Genomic DNA, 27080 nt, shown 5'->3' with positions numbered 1-27080 from the left:
TAATTCATATTTGTAAAATTAGGAAATAGATATAAAACTAGGCACTAATATTTGTATTTTAAATATTGTAATTTATTGTACCACTATTTTATATCGAAATAAAAACATTAAAAAAAAAAAAAAAATTCACAAAAATATTTTTGCCACAAAGGTAAGATAATTAAATATAATTGTAGAATTTACATTGCTTAGATTTCAATATCGTTGAATTTTTTATTTAATTATTTGTCAAAATACGTTGTTTTAAAACACTTTTGCTTTGACAAAATACTCAAATATTTATTTGCGCTACATAATTATTAATTATGACAGAAAACGATTTCATTGAATAACTCTTACCTTATTTTTATATTTTAGTTTTTAATTATAAATTTGAAGCGTTTACGTCGAAAGTAAATCTTTGCGTCGCGTGTTTTGGAGGAAATTGTTCGAACAGGAATCAAGACGTAAATTTGAGGTTGAAGAAGTCCGTATAGCAAAGAAGTTCTTGAAACGTAGTAGTAGTCCAAGAGTCGATGTGTATGTAAACCGTATGCTTCATAAGATTCCCATGTCGTCTGGACGAAGTACCGTTACACGAAATAGCATGCTTTATCTCTTTCTTCGTTGCGTGCGACACCCCTCCTACTTTTATTTCTAGGGGATCGGCGTCAGTTCTGGATTGTTAAATGAATAAATTTGATTAACCTACAATACCACTAACTTCATTCCATAATTTTGCTACTTATGTATCTGATTTTTTTAATTTTGAGCAGAATTTCTTTAAATAAATATAATTATTATAGTCATTATTAAATGTGTTCCTACTATTGTTGTTTCCAAAATCAATAAAATATTTGTATTTATTAAAATAAAAGAGCATTATTATATAATAAAAATAAAATGGTAAATATTTCTTTAGAAGCGCAGGGTAACACCCCCACGGTGTATGGCTGAGAGGCAAATAGTAGTGGATTCTAATTAGAATGTAACGGTAAACCGTCGAGCTCGATATGGAATCTTATGATGCAAACCGTATATCTTCGCGGAGACGAGTATAGAAACATTTATCGCCCGCAATTCACAGCCAGTAATAAATCGCTAGCAGTTTACTGGCTATAAATTGTTTATGCGATCAATTGACGCGAAGGTAAACTGCTAGCAATTAATTGCCGGCGGTGAATTGGGGCGATAAATTTTTCGGACCCCTTTGTAAACAGCTGCTAGCTATAGTTCAATGGACTTCACAGGACTTCAGATTCGTGTCTGGCACGTCTCTTGACAAATCTTGTGTATAAATCGCTACAATTTCTTTCTAAATATAGTTTAAATTTATTAAAGAAAATATTATTTAAAATGTCCCTTAAACTTTTATAAAGAGTTATGCTAAGTTTAATTAACAACATAATTCCCATTATTAATTAAATGCATTTGAGAATTGCTAGAATAAAAATACAGAAAGTAGTGTTTATTGCAGTTTTCATAGCATTGGTTGCTTTCATTTTTTTTCTATCCAATTAATTTTGAATTGATCTAAACATAAAATGAGGTGTATGTGTAAATTGTACCAATTATATTTTTTCAGTTTATTCTGCGTAATAATTGCCAAATTACAATAAAAAAAACATGACACCTACACTTTGTACTTCGAAATTATTTTAAGGCAAAACATGTATACGTTTATTGATCGTTATTTATCTACAATTTATTGATATTTATTTTTATCAACGCCGTCTATTTTTTTTCTCAATAAATTAAGTTTTAGATGCTCGTCGTCGTTCTATAATTTTGACGTCATATCATGATGTCTCATCCCCGCCGTCGAATTTTTCTTTGTTTAAATATATCTTAATTTAGTATTTAATACTCGCATTCCGTCACATACACCCATAAATTAAGCTTTAGATCAGAGGTCCTTAAACTTTTTTGTCTCGTAGACCACTTGACATGTTTTTCGGTTTTGGGTAGACCCCCTGCTTGCTTTATATTGATTTTTTGCAAATTCATCAACTTCAAATGTGTTTTTGACAGCTGGTTTTGTGCTACTCACTTTGAAAGATTTTTACTATCTGTGTATGTGGATTATTCCATTCATTGAAAGCCAAAAATAAAGTCACCCACATTTACATCTCATGGATCCCCAATTTTATTTTTCACTGACATGGACCCCTTGCAGGTCGTCGTCGACCCCTAGGGGTCGATATAGACCACTTTGAGAATCACGGTGGTATATCATTATGTGCAGGTTTTTACAAGTTCAAAATGTATTGCGACCTCAAAGCGAATGATTACATCCTACAACTTACACAATTTTATAAACATATATAATACATTTTTTACTTCATAGGTACTTTTATAAATAATGTATATGTCTTTATTTTATAAGATTATAATGTAAGTAGATAGGTACTATCAGTGGTTGTTGAGATATACTTCAGTGGACCCCCATTTTTATTTCATGGACCCGCAATTTTTTTTCGCTGACGTAGACCCCTTGCAGGTTATCATAGACCCCTGGGGATCAATAAAGACCACTTTGGGAATCACTGCTTTAGATGGTCGCTGCCGTTCTAATTATTGTTTAAATGTGTCGCAAATTTCTGGCATAATGAGTAATGACATGTGAGTCAAACCGTGCAAAATATGTATACATACGGTGTAATAAATTGATTAAATACAGAAACATTTTGCCATTCGGGGATTTTAAAAGTATATTTAATACAATTTTTTTTATTCAATTGTTATTATTGATTTTAAGATGTTTTGTTGTCGTTGTTGCATAGCAATGCCAGCAAAACGATAAAATATTAGTAATCGTAGAAATATCAATTGCATTGGATCGAACGTTGCAATATTTACGTGGAACGATATGTGTAATATTATTAGCGGGTAATTACGACGTTCAATACCAGCTGATGAACTGAGTGCGTGTTTAAAAGCATCAAATTTGTGGAGACAAGGTAATAAATTTACGTGCATGTTCAATTGAAAAACGATGCTTCTGCAGAACGTTTTCAAAACAATTATTGAATATGAGAAATGGCAAATTAGTTGATAAATCAACAAGCTGCATTAAATTTTCAACCGATTTTTATGGTATCACAAATGATAATGCGTATAATGCGTATTTCAAGATATCACACATTACAAAAGTCATCAATGGTGTAGTGAACGTGCAATATTAGATAAAAAAGTGTTTATGTAAATGTTACTAACGTCATCATTCTACATGTGGTACCAGAAGAAACATATACTTATAAATCAGTAGATACTGTTATGAATCAAGATGAAGTAGTAAATTATCAAAACAAATGAATTGTATGTATTTAATTCATATACATATATATGTATATACTAAAAAAAATTAATACATCTTGATCAACTTTGTAAAATTACTTATGTGTTGCTCTTGGTATCGAACGTGTAGCGGGCACTAGCCCGATACGAGGAAGAGGTGTGTAGGAGTGGGGGCGTCGGCGTCTCCCTGAATGAAGGTGGTGTGAGTCAGTGTACCGAACAGTGTTCGTCGCGTTGCATCGCGGGTGTTTCCGTCATCATCGCACTCTGTCTGTCGCTGTCAAAAACATTGCGCGCGCACTCGTGAGCGCCGAACATTATTCGCGAACAGTTCACCCACCGAAATGTTGTAAACAGTGATTGTGCACCAGTTTATTAGCTACTTGCTTATCATCAAATCTTGTGTATGTGAAATGCTACCACTTGTGACTTGAAAAAAAAATATGGACACCATAGCTGCCAGGCAGATGGAACAACAGAGGCCCGATCGGCTCAGTCTCTCAGTTTTAGGTGAGAATCATTTACTTTTTAAATGTTCATGGTATAGATAGAAAAAAAACTTGATTGACATTCGGGCGCTGTGCTCAGGTAGAGCATTTTTTTTACCGCAGGCGCAACTGAAACCTTTTAAGACCTAAACCAGTTATTTTACGGCCCTTTATAATTAACACCGCAATTGTATTATCCTATCAAACATAGGTTTAAATCTATATTTATTAACTATAGTATTTTTATATTCAAGTAGTGTCTCTTCTTGAACGTAACTCTTGAGAACATGTTGCTCGTGTTAGGTTGTCATTTGACAAATCTTAATGCAAATATACTTTCTTTATATATCAAATATTTGGATGTATACATCTCAATCAGATATATTTGATTTAATTATGATATCGTTTCATCAACTTTTTAGCACTACTCTGGTTGTTTTTAGAATGTATTATGAGCCGCGCACAGTAATGATTGCATAATCATTTTACTGGAACGTTTTATCTTTCAGTGATTTATTCACGTTCATTTTGTCCATGACAGTAGAAGGTTGAAAAATCTTAAACATATTTTAATGACTACGTAAAAACTTTATCAAAAATAAATATTAAAAAATAAGGATTATACTTCATAATATATTTAATCATAATCACTTATTTTGTTATCAACGATTCTATTAAGTGAATTGTTTGTTTTAAGAATATATTACTGGTCGTGAACGATAACGCCTCTGATACTCACGCTCCCCATAATTATCACATTTAGCTAAAATGTTTGACCTTTCCTATATTATTTATATAACGGATTAGCTCACATAGTAGATGTTACAGACTTATTTTATAAATTACAAAATAATAATTGGACATGGAATAAACGTTGACAATTGAGTTACTGTCCGGTGACACAACTCCTGTGCCATGTTTCGTCAAGTCTATGGCATAGCCCATATTAAAATGCAGGGATCCTTAACCTATTTTAGAAAAAAATATTCAATTATTTTTTTGTTAATTTTTCACTATCAACAATTTGCCACTATCCGGTTTTTGTACAATATGTTTCTTAATGAAATATTTTCATATCAAGTGACACATTTTTAGTTTAACGTGTGTACTTATTATTATTTAACAAATAAATTTATACCAAATGGGTAAATCAATTAGACATAATGAATACTTACAAGTAAGTATTAATCACCAGACTTTTCAGTCTGAGAATCAGTGACATCTATATAAATTATCATGTTTATTTTAATTTATATTCAATATATGTCACTTTGTAGATTGGACAGGTTTTTAATATTAGCGCATTCAGTCTAGATATTACGGTCTATGATATTCCGACCTTTATGTATTACATCGGTTAATTAAATGGTCATACAAAATATTTATCGAATTCATAAATTACATAGTGATTACTTTTGCTTATTTACAATTAGGCTAAAAAGTATATCTTAAATTATCCTTATATCTAATTAATTGTTTTAAAAACACAACAAATATTGTAATGGGAATGGCAGACATTTGAAAATAATGTTATTTTACACCAATATATACATGTATCACTTAACTGTTTTATTAATATATTACATGTTTTAAAAAATATGCCAGGTTGTAAATAATAAAGTATCAGTAGAGAACAAGGTTTTAACCCCAGTGGAATTCAGTTTAAATATTAAAAAAATCACTTAACTACTAATATTATATATATTTGTCCGAACTGCATTAATAATTTGCTAATTGGAGTAATTTATAACAATCTATAAATAATTTATCTAATCTGTCTAAAGATTTAGTCTAAATTATTCTGATTAACTTATTTGAAACAATAATACAAAGAATAGTAAAAATGTATGTTCAATTATAAATTAAGTTCATTGTATATAATGAAATCATGGGATCATTGATAAAGGTTAAATATCAATAAAGAACCCTAACCTTTCAATCGTTTATATTATACACAACAGGTGTTGCAAGGCTACAATTCAACGCTCACTTTATTTTCCTAAAATAATACTTTTCGTAGTATATTAATTTTTCGTATCGAAACGAGGACAAGGTCCTTTCTTAAAAAAAAGCTTTATGAACTTTCATTAATGTTATTATTTTTATACTTATTTTCGCACATCGTTTATCACGCGCTTTTAAATACCCAAAGATTGAGACACCTTGACATTTTTCCACAAAACTTAAGAATAACTTTTTTGCACAGCCACACAGCCTCAATGCGGTTTTTCATTTAATCTTTCGCTCGATTGCTCGTAATCGTAACTAGCGGTTAAATACACAGCCTTGACCAGTGCGACCAATAATAACTGTACCACTTGACTTATAGCGAACGCTGCGCTTTTGTATTTATTTTGTTTTTTTTTGCGCACACTTATAAAAAAAATGAATTTATGCAACGTTTTTAATTAGTTTACGGTTGGTTTGTAATGTATGAGTAATATTTTGCGGCGTGTGACGGATGAAAGAATGTTTATCTATATACAATATGCGAACGGTTACGATAACGGATTTATATAGGCGTGTCATTGTTGCAGAATTTTATTTTTTGTTGTGCAATGATTTTTATAAGAACACGTGTAGGCGTTTGTGTTAACGATGTTTCGTTATCTATTACAGATAAAGTTTTAACGAGTTCAAAAGGTTATTTTTATTATATTAATGGCGTCGAATATGTATGTATATGCTACGGAATTAAATTTATTATAAATACCAGCTCCGACAATCGCCCTTTGTGGTCTTCCGCAACTTGGTCGACTTTCTCCTCCTAATCAAATTCTGGATCTTGGTGGCGTTGTCGGAATCGGAAACGAGACGATTTCAGAGATAGCTTGTAGTAGTGGTAGCAGATGGCATAGCTTGCATACGACATTCAGACTGTATCTTCTAAGCACAATTGCAATTACAATGAGCATTTGCATATCGCACCGGACCGTGGCGTTGCATGCGGGACCGAATGTGAATATGTGCAATTTGCCGCACTCGACCGTTTAGAAATGCAGGTCGACAGGGACAATCCATATGTGACAATGACGTCATCATGGACATTTCGGTTATCGCGAGTGTGCTAAACTTCCAAATTGCTCGGAAGATAGAAAGCTAAATTGAATCTCGAATATACAATATATACTAAGGACGGAATAGCGTAGTCCGTAACGTCTCAGACTAGTAACTCTGCGGTTTGCGAGTTCGAGCCCTGACAGTGGTACTCGAATTTTATTTATAAAAAATGCGCAATTATTAAAATGCTAGACTTTCAGTTTGGTGGTTAATACTTATTTGTGGGTATTCATTATGTCTGATTGACTTACTCAGTTGGTACAGATTTACCCCGTTGTAAGTCATTGGGCTTACGCCTGTCAGTATTCATTAATTTAAATTGTCACCGCGGTAATTTTAAGTGCTTAAAAGTAACGTTGAAAACCTATTTATTAGATTATTATTATGAAACTAGCGTAAAACATCGAGCATGTACAACACAATACCAAATAAACTACCCTTCAATCTATACATAGTAATAGGGCTATTTTCAAATACCCATGTGTTATATTTAAAGTTTACAGTATATAAATATATTTGAGAATGATTGAGTGGGAATCCAACATATAAATAGTTACCGTGTTATTGTTGAAAATACCTAAAAGTTACATCGAATGTTTATAAATATATAATAGATCAGTTTGAGAATCGTATCAACTTTAGTTACTTTAGTGCTCAAGCTAAATCAAGTTGAACGCCTTTTTAAAGTTGCTATGTAAATACACATAATAACTAATATAAAATTAAATTAATTTAATTAATACAACAACTTATAAATTGCGCTAATTTCATAGATTGAGAACTTTGGCCAGCAAAAGTTTACCGAGAACGTTTTGAAATCGAAGCAAAAAGTTCAGCGAACCAACCTTTTGTTGAGCTTCCTGGAAAATAATGTAAAATACCTGTATATAGAATTTCCATTAAATGAACGGTTCTGCCATTATTGGCAGATTTTAATAAAAATGGCAAAATACTATCAATAAAATCACACACAATAAAATGTTTTATTAAACATGGTTATATTATATTTTGATAGATTCTATTTTTAATTGCTTCTAAAATAAAGTAAGCACTTAAAGCTCTTATATTAAAATATTGTCAAAATTTTAATTTCGACAATATTTATTTCTCAATGAAGAATAATGATCGACACACGTGTCAAATACATTTCTTAAAGTAGACAAATAGACTCCAGGGCTTTCTCAAACACTTTCAGGTCATCCGCATATAATAAATATTCCATGTTATTAATTGCCGCATGTGTGTCATTCATAAAGAAAAAAAGAGCAAAGGGCCCAGATTGGATCCCTGTGGTACTCCAGAATGATTGTCGATTGCTTTAACTCACATACTGGCGGCAATTTATTCTATATATATATAACATAAATTAAGACGTGCGTAGTATCGAGCCAACGGCTGTTGTTACTAAATTATATAATTTTATTATGTTCGTATAATATTTGTCGAGGTTCAAGATACTATGAAAAATTTCAATTATAGCGTTAGACCGGTTATTTTTGTTCGGTTACGGATTGCCGTAATGCGATTACGATTAAAGATTGTGTTGAAAAAAGTCGCCAATTTATAACCGTCTGACTCGCGTAATAACATGTAATGATTATGATGAAGGTATATATTGTAATTAATTTTTATTTGAACTGGAAGTTAATCGCTTTTGATTTGTACGTATAGTTAGTTTCGGCACGGATTGTTGCTGTGAACCACTCGAGAAGATTACAAGGATAACCGCAAATTGTTATTTAAAGTATTCATACTAAATGCCTGCCCTAATCGCCACAGTTAATCCTCGTCGAAAATAAACCTTCTTGAGTGGGGTTTTGGGCAAAAATGGACAATGCTAAATCGTCTTAACAATATTTACCGACCCTCCAAATAAGTTCTACTTAATTTATGGTTGCTGAAAAAATGTTTGACAGATTTAATATTTGTTTTTTCAACGTTTAACCTTTATCGCACATTGGTGACCCTACTCCATCGTCACTGAGTTCATATATAAATAAACACATCGCGAACGTTATCGAATAAAAAAAGTATTTATACGACATATTCTGTTCTTATCTGGAAAGGTTCATTAGTAGGCGCCGGTCGATGTTAATTAGGCGAGAAAATAGTTTGGTGTTGATTTATTTTGTTGAATAGTTAATATTATAAAACAGTTTTAATCTTTCCAATACTTTCATATTATAGTTTACTCTTAGTCATTTTCAAAAAATAATAAAATAAACTTGTTACAAGTGACAGCATTTAAAGGATATAATTACAATAATGAAACTGTTAATTAAACATCTTGAGAGATTTTCATTGATTGTGCGAACCCGGGCACTGGGAAAACAATGATTCTTGGCCTCATGACAAACATGACATTTTATATATTTTTTAACACCGTAATATAATTTCTTGAAATAATATTAATAGGTACAAAATAACCTTTTCTATGCTACAAATAAATATGAAAATTACTCACCATTGGGACATATTTTCTGAAATCATATATTATGCAAAATATTTTAATTAGGCATTAATAATTATTAAAAATCTCTACTCATAATATTTACCTGGTAATTAGTCGTGTTTTCTTTACTGCTCAGTGTTGTGTTATAATTAATTTGAGTCCGGTGAAAACGCTCGATTATCAAGCGTTTATATTAATACTTTTTATAACATTATTACGAGTGAGAATAGAATAAAACACATTTAAACCGAATTTTGGCCAATAAGAGAGCACAAAAACAATTATCTCTTTTCAGAAGTCAAAAATCCACGTCAAAAGCAATAAAATCGTGCCGTCACAGTAGGAACGCTCGTTCCACACGTTCCCACTTCAACGGCGCCGACACGTCTTTATTGCTTTTGACGTGAATTTTTGCCTTCTGAGAAGTGACAATTATTTTTGCGCTCCCCTATTGAGCTAAATTCGGTTTAAAAATATTTTGATCGCCCCTCTTATATTAGAAGTCCATATTAATATCGGTAGGGATAGCTATCAATTTTTTAAAATGTGTGATATCGTAATGAAGAAAATTGTGGAGCAATATGTCAGATGCAATGTCTGTATGTACTTATTTTTTCGCTTATTTCTTCCTGAGATATGAGTCGGCTTAGTTCGTATTTTGGACTTGGCCTGATTAAAATTCTAAAACTGTTATTAGTTTTAAAACTTTCATTTGGGTTACAGTAAATGGACGTTTCTGTCAAATTGAGTTTCATAGGAATTTTAGTTAAATTATTTTTATTTTCGCTAGTAGTAATATGTATCTACTGGTAAAAATGTATTTAGACTATACTATTGAAAATATAACTTTACCCAAAAATTCACATTTACTGTAACATTTGTATATATATTTATATATGAGGTCGGTTTTTACTTTTTTTATAAATTTATTCCCTCCCCCTCCTCTTGGCAGGCTTGATTGCGATAACCCAAATTTGCGGACGTCTTCGACATAATGCCAATTAATTTAGAATGATATTGCTCTGGGTTTAACTACTGATCGTTATATGTATATTATATTAGCGATCTTGTCTATATTGGTATTTATCTAATAATTCCTTTAATCTGTGGAATGCGTTCATGACATAAAACCATTTGATAAATTACTTGGCGTATATGGCCTAAGCTACTTTCGATAAACACTTTAAAATTTACAAAGTCATACATATGTATTTTATAATATAAAACAGCATTCATTGCGAGTCTCAGTTGCAATCTCAATGGACAATTTGCATAAGTTAATTGAAACACATTTTCGATTTAATCGATAGCTTTTTATGGCATGGCCATTATGATGTTACACTACCGGAATGATTTGTGTTTATCTACATACACAAACTAATAATCAACGATAATAAGGAAATGTGACAGTGCAGTGCAGTGTGTCACGATTATTCACGGTGAACTGGATTACTTTTTTTATCAATTACTTTAACACCACAATTAAATGTTGCATATATGTCGAGATATATGAATCATTCCCAAATATAAATATCGACATCCGCTTGTCTATTATTGCGCAACGTTAAAATTATCCGCTTAAATGCGTGATTTCAAAAAGTTCCTGAACTGATATTTTGAATTTTTATTTGTAGTACTTACGGCATATTAAGCCTAAATGTCTTCGAATGACATCCTTCATCAATAATTAAAAAAATGTAAAACAGATTGACTAATAAAATTAATGATTTGTTTATCTATAATTTATACGTGTTAAATGTTTAGATACAAGATAATGTCGTAAATAAGTTTATTTTTTTTCAAATTAAGTAAAATTTTTGTGGTTATTACAATATTTTGGAAACGTATTAACGTTGACGCACTATTTTGATTGTTCAGGAACTTTTCGAACACTCCATGCATACATAAGACGTATAAGTGTTATCGATTATGGACCTAAACGTGTAATTTTGTGTCTTGTAACTTACTTGGCACAGTCGACCGGTCGGTTCACAAATGAATAGTAATTAACAAAGCTCAGTTCCCACACGAACGTCACAAAAACGACCGTCCAATTAATTTACCGCCCCCGAACGCAATAAATAATATCATTATCGGAAACGTTATAATCAAAATATTCCAAACGCGCCGCCATTATCGCTCGATTTGCTATACATAGGTACATAAAAGTAACTATAGACTCTAAGCGTTTAAGCTGAACTTCGTGACTGGTAAATGAGCCTTATTACAGGCGAAAAGCTGAACTTTGATTGATTTATTCGCTCTGGTTCGATTGACGAATCTGAGTTTATGTAAATTATATTGAGACTTTTTTGTCGCATGAAGCTTTGTGATAGTCATTTGAGAATCAAATTGATCAGATTGTTTTGAAATATGTAAGACAATGATGAGCAAACTACTCGATATTTAGACGTCGTATAGTATACGAATTTTGTGAAAGCTTTTGACAAGGTTTGTGATGGGTTATTAGTAGGCACGTGTTTTTATCATCTTTTCAACTTTCGCATTTATTTTTATTTGTAATTAAATTGTAATGACGCATTGAGATAGACCCTAATAATTTATTTAAAGCTGCGAGCCTTTATATTTAATACATTAAAACCAGTGAGGTGACATTTCATATATGTACTTTTAAAAGATCACATCATAAGTTGTCAATAGTGCGTACGGTATAACGCCACAGGTACTATTTTTAGAATCGAATTGGAATCGAACCCATGGATTTGAGTGTAAGTCTAGCATCTTACCCAAATTATAATTAAGTTTCATAATACATTATCGTAAATTTACCGTTAAATTAACATTAGATCCCAATTTATTTTATTCAAAACTTCATAAGATATTGCTAGCAAATACATGCTCTCTCACTATTTACGTATATATCTATTCGTATATGTATTTTGTTAGAAAGTCTGATTTCGTGGTTGGCCCTCTGCCTATGATCGTAACGTTTTCCGTAAAACGTTCACGTTCAAACGCAAACATTCAGGCTTCGGTCAAATATTTAATGTTGACGTTTATGAAGAGCGAACGCACGGCGTGTTAACGCGTGAAATCTCATTAACGGCGACGCAGGTTTACGCTTTACGAAATTAATATGTAATAATGCGATTCATAAATATTTATACGCCGCTTTTGGCCGGCGCTAATTCGCGTCGTACTCGAAACGCAAGAGCAGAATACAAATTTTGTGATGCTAATAGCACCAAATTGACTGCATCGCGGAGTTTTACGATGCGGTCGGAAGCTTTATGTGCCGAGCGTGTGGGTGGGTGCATTATTGACGTTAAATCACAGACATTGCTGGTTTTAAATCAAATAATAATCCATGCATTAAGAGATTTTTTATCAAAAAGTATTTTTTTCTGTGATGTTAATATTGTCTCATTTAAAGTAGTTGTTTCAATCCATGTAACATTTGATAATTCGTAGTGGAATATACCGTTATACTCTAAGAAAACAGAAAGGAGAACCATGATATTTGATCGAACTTGACGTGCTTTTTTTGTCTTGACTCTTAGGGACGACTATATTGAGACGTTTGTACTTATGTTTTGATCAACCGTTATGTTGCAAATAAACTAGTTTTAAAGTTGCTCTTAAAAAATATATTTAAATAACGGAAAAGATTTATTAGAACGACTTTTTTATAGTTTATAAGGTTCAGAATCGGATTCTGAAATAATTAATTAAGAAAATACTGGTGATGATTTTATTAATATTACGTTAAAAACCAAAGAAGAATAAACCACTAGAATCTTTCTCCAGTAAAAATATTTTTTATACATCTTTGCTCACAATTAAGCCAACATCAACGGAAAGCGAGAACGTATATTAAAAGTGAAACAAAGGCAACGTAAATTTTTTTCAATTTATTTATTTTTAATATAATTTTTAAATTGCAGTTTTTGTGATTGTTATAAATAATATACATACAAATATTATTTCGAATTAATTTTAAACCTTATATATAGGATCACTACCGCATAAACTAATTCTAATAGTTGATAACTTAAAGGATTTTTTAATCCTTTTAAAAATACTTAGCTCCACCAAAACTGTATTATTATTTGACATATGATCTTACTAGTTGATTTTAAAGCATGTATGTATTCATTCATTAACGATTTGCCTTTTCGCATCACGGTTTTTGTTTATCCAATTCACTTTGCTTTTCCATGACAATAATTAAGTCACTATATGTGACAGGATTATTTTTTTAGATACGTATTAGATATTCTTTATGAGCTGAAGTAACTCATTTTTAGAAAATTTTCATTATCTAATATGTATGACTTAGTTCGATTTTCATTAATCAGCACGATATTCATTCGATTAGAAAAATCTAGTTAAATCTAGTCTGTTATGATTATAATATAAAAACAACTTATTCCGATCTCTCGGACACAATAAAAATTGAAAAACACTAAGGTGCATATGGGATTGGAACCCAGGTCTTTAAATAAATAGTCAGCGACTTCTATCACTCGTCTAACGCGCTAGTTAAAATATTAAATTGAACTGTGCTATCTGATTAATTATTTATATGATTATTTTAATAATTTATTTAGCTAATATAATAAAAACATGCATATAAAATATAACAGAACCAGAATATAAAAAAAATATTTTAATATTATAATTTATATAATAATGCACGAAGGTATTTCTTTATTTTATTAAAGAAATTCGATTAATTTTTATTTTTGCGGATTGTCTTATCAATATTGTTATATAAATTCACACCTTTGTATAATATTATATTACCCTGGCCGTACTCGTTTTATTATACCTATCTATCCTTAAAATATCTTTATTTCTAGTATTTAATCTAGTACATCTTTATTTCTAAAAAAATATTCTGGCAGAACATATTATTTTCTAACTTATATATAAATACTAAATAATTCATCTTTAATCGTTTTTAAATATCTAACTATTAAATCTATTTTTATTTTAAACTACTTTCATTACCCTACTTTGTATTTTTTGCTAGATCGTCTTATCTAATTTATTAAGCATGTATAATATTGTTACATAATAATTAAAGTGGGGCAATATAATATTATTGTAGATTCTTTTTTTGTTGTCTTAATACTTAATATATTTCTCATACTTGATAATATTTTGTAATTACAATGTACCTTAAATTTTTCAATTTTTATCTACAATTACTCTAAAAATATTTTTTATTATCAACCATTTCTATAATAGAATTACTTATAACTATTTTTATATTATTATCTAACATATCTTTATAATTAGTTCAGTAAATACCATCGTTCATAGTTTATGTATAAAGAAATATATCTGAAAAACCCACAAGTACATAGTTTATTATTATAAGTAAGGAATATATTAGATTACCAGATAAAATTTTGCGTTATCTAAATATAAATAATATTAAAAATAAATATAATATATCTGCTTAACCGTTATCCTTTTGAATTTACATTTTTTATGTTAATGCGATAAAAGCAACTTTCATCACAAGCTTAATGTGAAATAATACTAAATATATTGTATTATATTATTTTTGTTATAATTCACGCAAAAGACATTCATAAATACTGAAATCATGGAATTATAATACAATGGCTAGCTGACTAAATACACAGTGTTCAAAATACACTTGTGGCAGAGAGAGCTGAAATTACTGTTATTGATTTTGCATAGAATTTTCATAACGAATGTTATATTTTACGACAAATTGCCGTTCCCTTTTTATTAAATTACATATTCTTACACACGCCTTCGTGATCAAATAACTGTACCTCAACGTCAATAATAATTTAACATTGAATTTTCCACCTCGGTCGCTTAGAAAGCTCTTTTCGGAATCACTGCGGAATTAAGTTCAGAAATTATCTGCTATAAACACGGTAAAAAAAATGGATCACGATAGTGTATTTATTAGCATTATGCATATTTTTTGCCGGTCGAAAGGTATTGTTTATGTATTCTTGATTATGATGCATACATGACAAGATTAAACCGGCCCCGGGCGATTCGTGCGCAGATTGATTGCAAAGCGCCTTATAAGCGCAGAATGTGTCAGCGAGTGTTTTTGTTTGTGAAAAAAAATCGCGTATGAAAATTCGGCCACCCTATCGATCGGCAGAGCTAACTGTAAATATAAATAACAAGTGGCGGAATTACCGCGAAAGCCATTGTTAACTATTTGGACACGGTTTTATCTTTATTGCTTACGTTCGGCGACATAGATTAGTCGAATTTGTACCGAAAAAAAGTCTTTGTCCCTTTGGCGCAAAAGGGCCGATAGACATATCAACCTGTTCCCTTCGTGCCTACCGAGGGAAGTCCGGCCCTGTTCGCTGTATTGTGTTCCCATTTTTCGACGTCTCCGTTTGACAAACGTGGGGTCCTTATGAAACGCCCACATGTATTTTTTCTCCCATATAAACCCTTGTTTACAACAATGGGCCATGGTCGAAGAGATAACTTTTATATGCGTATATAAAAACGCGGTTAATTTATAGTATGAAAATATAATATAAAAATTGGGTAAAAAATATACACAATGGGCTTATATTGTGAGATTTTATATAGTGACGTTTTAAGCTGTAGCGATTATACGAGATCATCCCAAACTGACGTGTTATTTATCTTGTTTTATGCTATAAATTAAATATTATGTATACGTGGGCTTTATCATGCATCAAAAAGCTTCTAAACTTTTATTTTACATTTTTTTTTGAGGCTTACTTAGCGCAACTTATTCAGCTTCCTTGAAATCGTATTACATACTTCCTTCTTAGATACACCGCTCACAACAGAAGCCTTCTTATAAAATAATTCTTAACACAACTGATGAATATAACGACATTTATCTATTGTTTTTGACTATTAATTATATACTAAGAACGAAATAGCGCAGCTCGTAACGTCTCGTTACTATCATATGTGTTATACTTTAATTAAAATAAATATTCAATTCTTAAAGCAGCCCTTGACTATTTTCAAATTCAATCAAAGGGTTGGATACCTCTTGTCTATATATACCAGGGCAAAAGCTTGTAATTATTATCATATTACAATCACATAATAATTGATGATTGTAAACAATATTGAATTGAATCGTTTCATATTTAACGATAATCTTATTAAGCTTGTAAAGTTCGCATCGATCGCTTATAAACCAGTGGCATTTTCAATAGCGCAATCACACCAAGGATTTATTAAATTAAACTATAAAATTAAACCATTGCATACACAGAGTCGCCACATAAATTATTAATTGCAGAATGTTAACCAAACACGACCACACAATATGGACGGTTCGGTTCTAATTACGGGCCACCGGTGTGTATGAAACAAGCCCATAACCGGCAGCCAAAACATGATCGACGTTAATTAATTAAAAATTCAACCGTACAACGTAAAAATATTATATGTATTAAGTTTCACTTTCGACACAGCCTCGCATATCGGCCGCTATAATTATAAATAATTGCGAAGATTGCAGCGACTTGCCCCGTAGATTAAGTCGTTTATTACGTGTGCGCACTTTTTTTGTTGTTGTCAGATGCACATACTCGCGGGTAATTTGTATAAATGGGTTAATTACAAGTTTCATAAGGCTTTTTTATTCGGTCTTAGGATGGAGATGTGAGAAGAAAAAACGCGATTTGGAGCGTTTGACCCGTAATTGACCACTAAAAATGATACATGACTCATGCTCGGTGGAGCTTTAGTGGGTTTTCATGCTGTGGTGCAATAATTGGGATATTCTGTAATATTTTTATGCAAAGCACTAATCTATACATATTGTAAATTTTCTTAATATATTTATAGTCGAAAAACTATAAATACAAATATTATAAAATAAGTAGAGAGAGTTGAAAGTGTGCTAAAAATCTCTACCTTTTTAAACTCAATATAAAAATGCAATGTTGCTTAATAATTAGGTGATAGTTTTAATAAACACTGTTAAAGTATAATACAGTGTAATATTAAAATACCAGAGATATTTGTCATGTATTTTATATAACATCATAAAATGTCATTCCATGAAATATTCTAGATCTAGAGCAAAAGCATTAAATTTGATTATAAAATTAACTACGATATGTTTTATTGCACAGAAGTGGTAATCGATTTAGATGTCCTATTTCAAAAAGACCACAGATTTCATCAGCATTTAAAGAACAATTTTCATTAAGGCCTCAACGAAGTTGGGATTTGTATTGCGATACACGAATCAATCCAGGAGCTTGAAAGCACTTTGTTCCTTATGTAATCACCTAGTGAGCAATATCCTCGAGTATATTTCTCTGGTCTGACTATCAAAAAATATAACCGACTCACTTTTAAAATAAGAAATATTCAAAATTATTTTACAGTTACCTGTACATGAGGTAATATAAATATTATTCATATTTATTTCCCACAAAATTCCTACAAGGTTTTCTAGAATATGATTCCATCGAGTCAGGCATTTACTTGTAGGGTATAACAACAATCCGGAGATTCAGGAAGAACATTTTATTTTTTGTGCCATCTAATTACCATAGCTTGCGTTCCCGAGTACTGTTTGAAGTACTGCATGCTAGAATAATAGTATTGGACGACTCCCCAATAAGTAAAGCTATCTGAATTTTTAACTGTCTTCATTTTAAATATGTATTACATTAAATATATATTAGACTTATAATTTGAGATTTGATTTCAATAAATTTGGTGAGTGAGTGTCTTGATTCAAACCTCGCGTTTGCTCTTTTTTTCACCAAGTTGAGCAAAAAAAGATTACTCTGTGTTAAAAATTGGCTCTTGAAAATAAATATTAAAGGAGTAAGAATGCCCGAAAGTTTTTTTTTTAGAATGGGAATAAGTCAAAGCAAACATACCTCGCAGAAATCTTACGTTTGCTATTTCTTTTACTGAACACTATCTTCCTATTTTTTAAATTTATATCATTTCACTCCTTCCAGCAAGCAAATCTGACGCTTGCCGAGATTAGTAACTGATACGGCCATTTTATTCACACAACCGCAAGCAAAACGTCGTTACGGTTGAAGCCTGGTAATGCAATTGTATCCTTTCTAGCTTTGTATTTTTACTTTCTGAATATTTCTCGTATATACTTAAATATAGTTATGTACAAATACTTTTATTATTATATTTGTATCTGAAAAGTAAAAAGTGGATAAAATACATTATAATAAATTTTTGTCCAAACAATTATAGCCGTTGTAGTGTGAACGGTCGGTAATATTCGCATTACTCTTTGTATTTTTTACACATTATATACTTTATTTTGTATTATACACATTGGTACTTATTTCAAAACGTATTATGCTACAACCTGAAGCTTAATTGAGCTTAACGTTTGTGTGAAAGAGAGTTTATTATATATTTTATTAAATAGGCTTTGACTTATTCCTATTTAAAAAAAAAATTTCGGGCATTCTCGCTTCATTATTATCTGTTTTTATACGATTTTTTATACGGAGGAATCTGTTTTTGTTCAAAATAATGCAGCAATTTCATAAATTGAATGTTTTTGATAAAGTTGTGCAGCTAAATTTACACATATATACCCTAAGTATGTTTACTTAAAACCTTCCCAGTCATTCCTGAGTTAACTCAGAAATTTGTATTTTGTGAATTCTCATCTCAAAAATCAGCAAAATTTTCATGAAAATTAGAATTTTTTATTAAAAACATATTTTTCTACCGCTGCATAGGAAAGGATGGGTCCAGCCAAGAAGTTTTGAGATATTTGTAAAATAGTGCTGTTACTGATAAGTGGTTAAACATAGTATAATATAATTTTATTAAGAACTTAAGTTGATTTATGCAATATTTTATGTATAGATTACAGTGATTGTGTTCGACCTTAATGCATATATTTGTATCAAATAATTGTTTTGCAATTTGACAGTTCAGTATCAGTAAAACTGTATTTGTTCACAAACGGATGATATTATATGCGTATTTCCATATGATAAGAGATTCACAGAATTGTTTACGTCACATTGTTCGATAAAATACTATAATATTTAAAATAAATTATGCTATTAAAATAAACCAACTATAAATAATTTTAGAATTTTCCTTATGGATAGTTCGTTTAGGTTAGGTTTGGGTTTAAATATAGACATTTTAGAGTATACAATTTCACTAGCGCGTATCAGTTAAATTATATTTTTGCTAGTAGAAATATATATGTGTATATAAAATTATTGAAACGTTAATAAAAATATAACTTCACTGGTAATATACATTCCCTGTAACATAAGTTATTATTTATATACATATTATCTATAAATATCAAATAAACGATTATTTTATAAGACTAAAGTCATATTAAATTTAATAAAAAAAATATATACAAAATTCAGACATGTAGTGAAATTCACTTTTAAAGCTACTGCTTATTGTACGATTTATCATTGAAAACCGTTGATTTGTTAGAATTATCGTTTTTTTCTAAAAGTATTTTTAATTGTAAGTCTATCTCCCTCCCCCTTATACCCCTCTAAGCGGCTGACTATGATGGCTAGGCGATAATAATATCCTACATTAATATTTTTATGCGAAATTTTCTGCGCAAGTTAAGGACCGCTAGATTAAATCATTAAAATCATATTATTAAGTAGATCGTTTTGACCCACTATCCTACACTTTATACATTAGTAGCTAAACATAATATTTTAATTACATATCCATTATACGTATTTGATATAATTGAACCATTAATCAATAAATTGAGATGTTTAAACATAACATATTTGTGCTACATTTATAAATATTGCGATACGCATTTTTTTCAATTATTTATACAAACATTTATTACACAATCGGCCGCCAATCGATCTCTTCGTGCGTTCGGACAACTACTTTTTAATCAGTTTACTATTTTCAAGTCCGCGTGAGTAATCGCTACCAATTAATATATCCGCAGGTAGTCCCATTAACCGTTACGCGATCACAATCTGATCTGCGAGAGTCGTTCGCACAACGTTTGTTTCTTTACCTTATCTATCACAAGATCACTATCGTCTCTAAATCAACGTAACATTGCGAAACGGGAGAATTCTCGCACGTTTTCGCCAAAATGACAGGTAGGCAGTTATCCGGCCGAATCGGCCCGTGGGAATGCAGCCTGCGCACACAATGCAGGCTCGGTGTTTTTTTTTACCATACCCTTTCCACACCCTGTATGATGCCTATATATAGTCCATATGTTCTAAAAGTCGTGTCGAAAGTGGGATGGATGTGGAATGAACTGGTTCTCCTGGAACCTGTTATAAAGGATACCAACGGCACAGTGGCGCAATGTGAAGACGTGGGCGCTAATTAATTCTCAATTCTTATATACAAAGGTGTATGTAAATGCGAATTAATCCGCATATTTATACTAATTAGTGGCAGTGCTGCTTCCATAATATCAATCGCGTGGCGCGTAATTAAATATAAATAATAATAAAAAAATATTTACATACAAGATATGTAGATAGTATTAATATACGATATGCTAGTAAAAAGTAGCAATTTTTTACAGTCACAGTTTATTATCGAAAATTCTGCGTGCGTTGGGTGTCGAGCAATAGATCAGGTGCATTTTTTGTTTAAATGTTAGCCGTATGCTTCTAGTGGCTATGTTAAAAAATAAATAAAACCTCCAAAAAAAAAAAAATTATTGGCAATAATTAAATTTTAATTCAACTAAAATAAAAAGGTGCTGATTAATCGTTAAAAATAGAGGAAAGCTATATCCTAAAATTAAATGAAAATGTCTAGTAGTATATTGTTTCATTTTTTATTAAAACAAGAAACAGGAAAAAATCTGGTCTCTTGTGTATCCAAGGGCTATCATATCAGATCATGACGATCAGATAAAAAGAGACAATATATTATTTCTTATAAGTTTTGCGCTATCTTTAAATCGTGATTCGATAAAAATGATTAATTTTACAAAGAAACGGTTTTAACCTAAAGTATTTAATTATGTAATTGCTTTTAACATGCTGGATTATTTCTTGCATCTAGTTTTAAATGAAATCACGTCAATACTTTTTTATAAGCAAAATTGCCTTTCGAAGGAAAATAACATTTACTCCTAACTTCCCAATATCTACATATGCTGTGTAAATCACACCCCCAAAACAGCTGATAACCATAAAAAGTTATACTTGTCAAAAAACAAAGTGCATGTGAATGAACTAATACAATTTTTTTACGTGAAAAAACATAATTAGAATAAAACTAAAGATTACTATTACTCCATTTTAATAAATTAAAGTTCAGTTTAAAATTATGGAGCTACGGAAATTACATATTATATTGGTCTGCTCTTCCAAGAAATAAAATTTATTGCAGATCAGTTTGGCCTTAAAATAAATTCAGTTCTTATTCATGTTGAGTTACTATTGAATATTATATTAACGCCACTTAAATATTATTTAAGTGAATACAAAGCTGTTTTAAAAGCGCTTATCTACACAATCAGCGCTGCAGATTATTGTTTGTTTTGTTATATATTTTACTTGGAAAGCTTGAAACTGTATTTAGATAAGTTTGTGGACAAACTGCGGTACCGTTTATCGTCCTTCCGTGAAATACGACTAACAATTACCGTCGGGCACCTTTGATATCGCGACTGTTTCCTATAGTTAAAAATTCTAAAAAATATTACGCATACCCAAGTCGCATGCAGATGTACAAACACATGTGTTTCATTCACAAAAACGCGTCTGGCAAACTTCTAAAAAAAATATACAAGCATGAGTTTGCACGTTCGGCCATGAGGCGCCAGTGGTCGGCGATTATTACTCAGCCGCATCTCTCTGTGAAATTCTTGGTAAAGCTCGCCGGAGACCCTTTGGTTGTGGGTCGGTCGTTTCATGCCTTCCTGGGTGCCTTGCCGACTCAATTCCGGGGCCTTGGGGCCTATATACCTGGATCGGGCCGAATGAAAGCGCCGGTAGCACGCGTCGTTGCCCCAGCACTTGCTTTGAAGACGGCTCATTATCGTCTCACAATAGCTGGCGACATACGGGTACTTATTTATGAAAGAAAAATAATTTTTCAGGATCTTTACTTTCGTGTTATTAGGAAAAATTATTCATTCAATAATGGGCTAATGCAAAACACGTGTAATGCTGATAGGATATTTTGTTCTTAAATTTTTTTAAGAAACACTTTTGGGAATAAATAAATAAATATCACCATACATACCAATTTTAAATGTATTATATAATACATACATATATGATAGAAGCGGATTAATAATTAGCTTCTTAATAAATTTAATATCAGTTTCAACTTTTCAATATATTGCATTCACATATGGTTAATTATATTTTATCGTATACTACTTACAAAATTATATTATTGAGTTACATTTTTATAATTTTAAATATATAAAAAATTAAACTTATTCAGTTGCTGAAGTACTTTTGAAAGTACCCTAGCAATATAATTCATGGCATGTACAAACAGGGCCGCCGAGAGCGAACCCGAGCCCTGGGAAAACAATGATTACGGGCCTCACGACAAAAATGGTATTTTATATATATTTTAACATCGTAATATAATTTCTTGAATAAATAATAACAGGTATGAGCTAACCCTTTCTATGCTACAAATAAATATAAAAATCTGCAACCATTGCGACATATTTTCTGAAATCATATTTATGCGAAATATTTTAATTAGACTTTATTTAAAATATTTTCTTTATAAATAATATTTATCTGATAATTAGTTGTGCTTTCTTTGCTGCTCAGTGTTGCCATATCGTGAACTTCCAGTTCAGGTCAAAAGCTTTCGCTGTCAATAAATTAGTAAAGCTTAAAATATATATCAATTTTCTAGATTCTAAACTTTTGTGGAAATCAAATAAAATTTGCATTTTTCGAAAAAAAACCAATAAAATATTATTTTTGATTACCGCGTTCTAAGGGTTAATACCGAAAAACTATCTAAGACAATCTGATTGAAAGATAGAGTATAAACCTCAAGTTTAGAATAATTGAATTGTACAATACATAAAATAGCAATTAAAATTATTAGTACTTTATCAAAGCCCAAGATATAGTAATTATCTTAATAAAATTTCACTATAAATTATGTCTAGATTATATTAAGGGCTATGCATACCAATAATAAATCATATTTTATTTTAATTTATTAATTATTTACATAGAGCAGTTTTTTTAATAGAAAATAACTATCAAATTACATAAACATTGTTGGACTTTTATGTTCCAAAGCCCTTAAATGTGAAATAATAATACTTTATGTGTATAATATATGTTTGTAAAAATGCTTTGCATTAAAATGTAATTTACAAGATAGTGTGTGTGTTTATATTTTTATTGTTATTTGAGAACCTCGTCTCGTTGCTCGCATCATAATTATTATAAAACACAATGTTTACGCGCGCATAAATTGTTGTTTAATTACACGATGATATAACATTTTTTTATTTTCTCATAAATAATCGTTTATCTGATGAGTTTGCCTAATTTTTTACGATATTTTCGCCGCACAAACGTGAGTGCTTATCTCTCATAAAAATCAGCTCCAGTCGTCGTGCGAATTGTGCATGTAATTTAAAACGGTTTGTGACTTTGAAACAATAGACCAGCTGCTCGATTTATTACTTTATGAATAAGGAAATATTTACTAAAGGTGACTATTTCCATATACGCCATTTTATCATGTTTTAAGAGGAGACTGGTGTCGCAAGTCTTTCCTTGAGCAACTGTGACATTTGACGGTTCAACTTTTCTTATCGGCGTGACCCGATTTTTATTTTAAGGCCAAGTACCGGCGTTCGATTAGACAATTACCGATCCGACATGGTGTTGAGAAGTGTTAAATTTAAGTATACATATTCGCTTCGGCGAAGGACACTACGTGGTCGGAATAAATGAGCAAAAAAAAATCGTGCAAGATGACGATGCGTGCGCGAAACTTTGCATTCGTCCGAGTCCGTGTCACGTTCGGTGCAAGTAAAATGAGAAGATTACAATCTCGACAAATTGTACTTCCCACGTACAATGATGCGCCGAACATAACAATATTCGCCTCTGCCATACACGCAATTGAACAAAAATTTATGTAAATCGAGACGTGCAAGGATGTACGAAAAATACGCATATTTAATCCTTGAAGTATGGAATATATGTGGGCATCATTGTATGGCTAAATCCTATATCATGACAACGTTTCTAAAGAACTGAAGAAACTGTCTCTCTGTGCCACAGCGTAATATTTTTCACTCCTTAAATCAAAACTAGGAATATACGTTTTTTCAATCTCTATTTTTTCCCGTAATTTATGAAATATTCATCAATATATGTAGGTGTAATACTTGGGCGAACAATTGCTACGTCATGTTTCTTAAATTAAATTTCGATCGATCGAGACCAATCGTTAAAAATGACAAGTCGTTGTAGCGCCAGTCTAATAAATTAATTCGTTATTTTCAGAATATAAACATTATAACGATCCATGCTCAATAAGCGTTAAGATTTATTCGGACACCTGCCAGATGAAATCTTTTTTTTCCGTTTGACACCCAAGATCGAAAAGTTATCACGCTTTAGTACCTCCCAATCTGGTTTAGTTATTGATGACGTTTCGAAGAAACCTACTCTAAAATTTCGATCTTATCTGGAGTGGGTGTTAAGCTGATAACGCACATGCGACGTTGACATGTACAGCAAGAATGTGCAGTGTAAAGAATGTGTGCGTATAAAAAATCAAATAAATAAACTTGGTTGATGCTGTGACTCGTATGGTTCAAACAATGGCGGCTTAAAATATACATAGGCAGTTCTATATTGAACAAATACAGACATTCTATTGAATATTTCTTTGGTCCTTTGCTTCTTTTATCTCAGCGTAGAACTTATTAATATGAAATTATATTAATTACATTCTATCTTTAATTTATCATCCTAGAATGGGAACAATAGTAAGGCTTAACCTAAATATGATTGTGATGAACTTATTTTATTTAATAAAAAATCACTGTTCAATATGATTTTTTGTTACTGTTGTAAATCTTCCATTATAAAATAACAGGCGTTCGCCTAAAGCAGTACAAGATGTAACTATTCTTCAGACAAACTATCAAAGTGGCACTGTTAACCCTAAGGCAAGAATATGCCAATTGATATTAAAGTAGTTTAGAGCTATTTAGACATTTGTAAATTGTTTTTATACTTATAATGCAGGCCATTGATGATTTATTTTAGTTTTTTCAACTAATGAAAATTAAATAAAGACGCATACATTTACTGCATATGTATTTATCTTATCTTAATCACGACAAGCTTGTTTGAATTGCATTATCGTTTTTTGGCCTATCATATGTTTTGTTTAATCGCACCTTCCCGTTGGTAAACTCAAGCGATACATAACAGAAGACGTTCGTTTCTTCTTCATCATCATTGGGGTTTGTTTCGATGATCAGATACGAGGCGGCCGTACGCATCGCAATTTTGCAAGAAAACGCCCTGAATCTTGATTATTTTCGGAAAACACACCAAGCGGAGAGGAATCGTGACGGCTTGCGAAACCGTATGGGTTGTGGCCTTTGCTCCAAAACATAATTCATTTCAGCGTTTCACGACAGCGAAAGTTGTCCAGATTAATGAGATAAGGAAATTGGCTTTCGTAAGGATAATAAAAATGATTGCGGCCTAAGTAACGATACGGCGAATTAAAAATTAAAAAAAGTACGAAGAAATATCGTCGCTAACCGTCGCGTCGTCGTCAGTGATTTACGAATTTCGTCTAAATGTGTATGTATAACATAATTGTAAATTTTGCAGTAAATCATCCAGTCGTTTCGCTTTCGTCGTGAGTCGCGAAAAAATTGCCGCAATTAATGCGATTTGCATATAAGTATGGACGTTGAATAATGTTTAAGTGGCGGGTTCGTCGCTCGACCGCTCATTGATAATACTGAAAATTCTTATGCGGAAAATTAATTACGTGAAAAAATACCATATCCATATACAAATCTTTAACATCGTATACTATCCGCTAACGAATATTATTTGTTTATACTTTACATATGAGGGCAATGAAATCCATGTGTTTTAATTGCTTACAATTAATTTTAAAACATCAGTTTTTAAGCAATTATTTTTAATTGTTTACTTTTAATAAAAAAAGCTTTTCTTAAGTACTTGGTTTCAATTAATTTAATTCAAATTAAGTATATTGATATAAGACATGTTTTTTAAAAATAAAGAGCTTTTGCTTTAAAATGACATTATTTTTATTTTTGACGATTTAAATAAAACTATTTTAAGAAAAGCTAAAAAATAAATGTGCTTAAAAAAATCTCTGAAATAGCGCAGATGTGCTTTAAAAAACTTTCAAGTTTATTTTTGGATTAAAAGCTTTTATATGCCCATTTATGAAATTTAAAATTTTATTACGATTTATTGATAATAAGCTCTCAATATTACTTATTTTTTATTGAACCTACTTTTTATTTTATATGAAAAGTAGGTTCATTAAGAAAATAGCAATAGCTGTCTTAAAACGGAAGCAATCATTTTAAAATAATGCTTATTTTAAAATTAAAAAATTATGTTTCCATTAGAACTTTCATTATTTTTTATTATTTTACTACATATTTATTATAGTTTTAGCAACTCATATTATTAATTACTTAAAAAAACTAGTATGTTTAATATATTTTACACATGTCTGCAATTAAAAACTTGCATCTTTTACAAATGAGACTTTTTTTGCAACTAATTTTGATATTGCCTTGAGCAATCCAAAAAGCACAAATAGTCTTATTACTT

General features: G+C 30.9%; 1 protein-coding gene across 5 annotated transcripts in view; it reads left to right on the top strand.

Moving 5' to 3' along the window:
• rols (zinc-RING finger and ankyrin repeat domain-containing protein rolling pebbles) overlaps positions 1-27080 on the top strand; it is a 166189-nt gene that overhangs the window by 39807 nt on the left and 99302 nt on the right. Inside the window, exon 1 of one of the 5 annotated variants that reach the window (XM_088200938.1) lies at positions 3458-3786. The exons of 3 other annotated variants lie outside the window; for them this stretch is intronic. In XM_088200938.1, coding sequence (XP_088057064.1) covers positions 3720-3786 — 67 coding nt within the window. In that variant the 5' untranslated portion in view covers positions 3458-3719. Of the gene's footprint in view, positions 1-3457; positions 3787-27080 lie in introns of those variants that run through there. One more of the 5 variants, XM_088200937.1, reaches the window with a different exon arrangement.

The sequence above is a fragment of the Plectrocnemia conspersa genome, unplaced genomic scaffold, assembly GCF_051122295.1.
Source record: "Plectrocnemia conspersa isolate PC_06_02 unplaced genomic scaffold, ASM5112229v1 ptg000012l, whole genome shotgun sequence".
NCBI classification, from domain to species: Eukaryota; Metazoa; Arthropoda; class Insecta; order Trichoptera; family Polycentropodidae; genus Plectrocnemia; species Plectrocnemia conspersa.
This window is presented reverse-complemented; position numbering and strand designations above follow the sequence as displayed.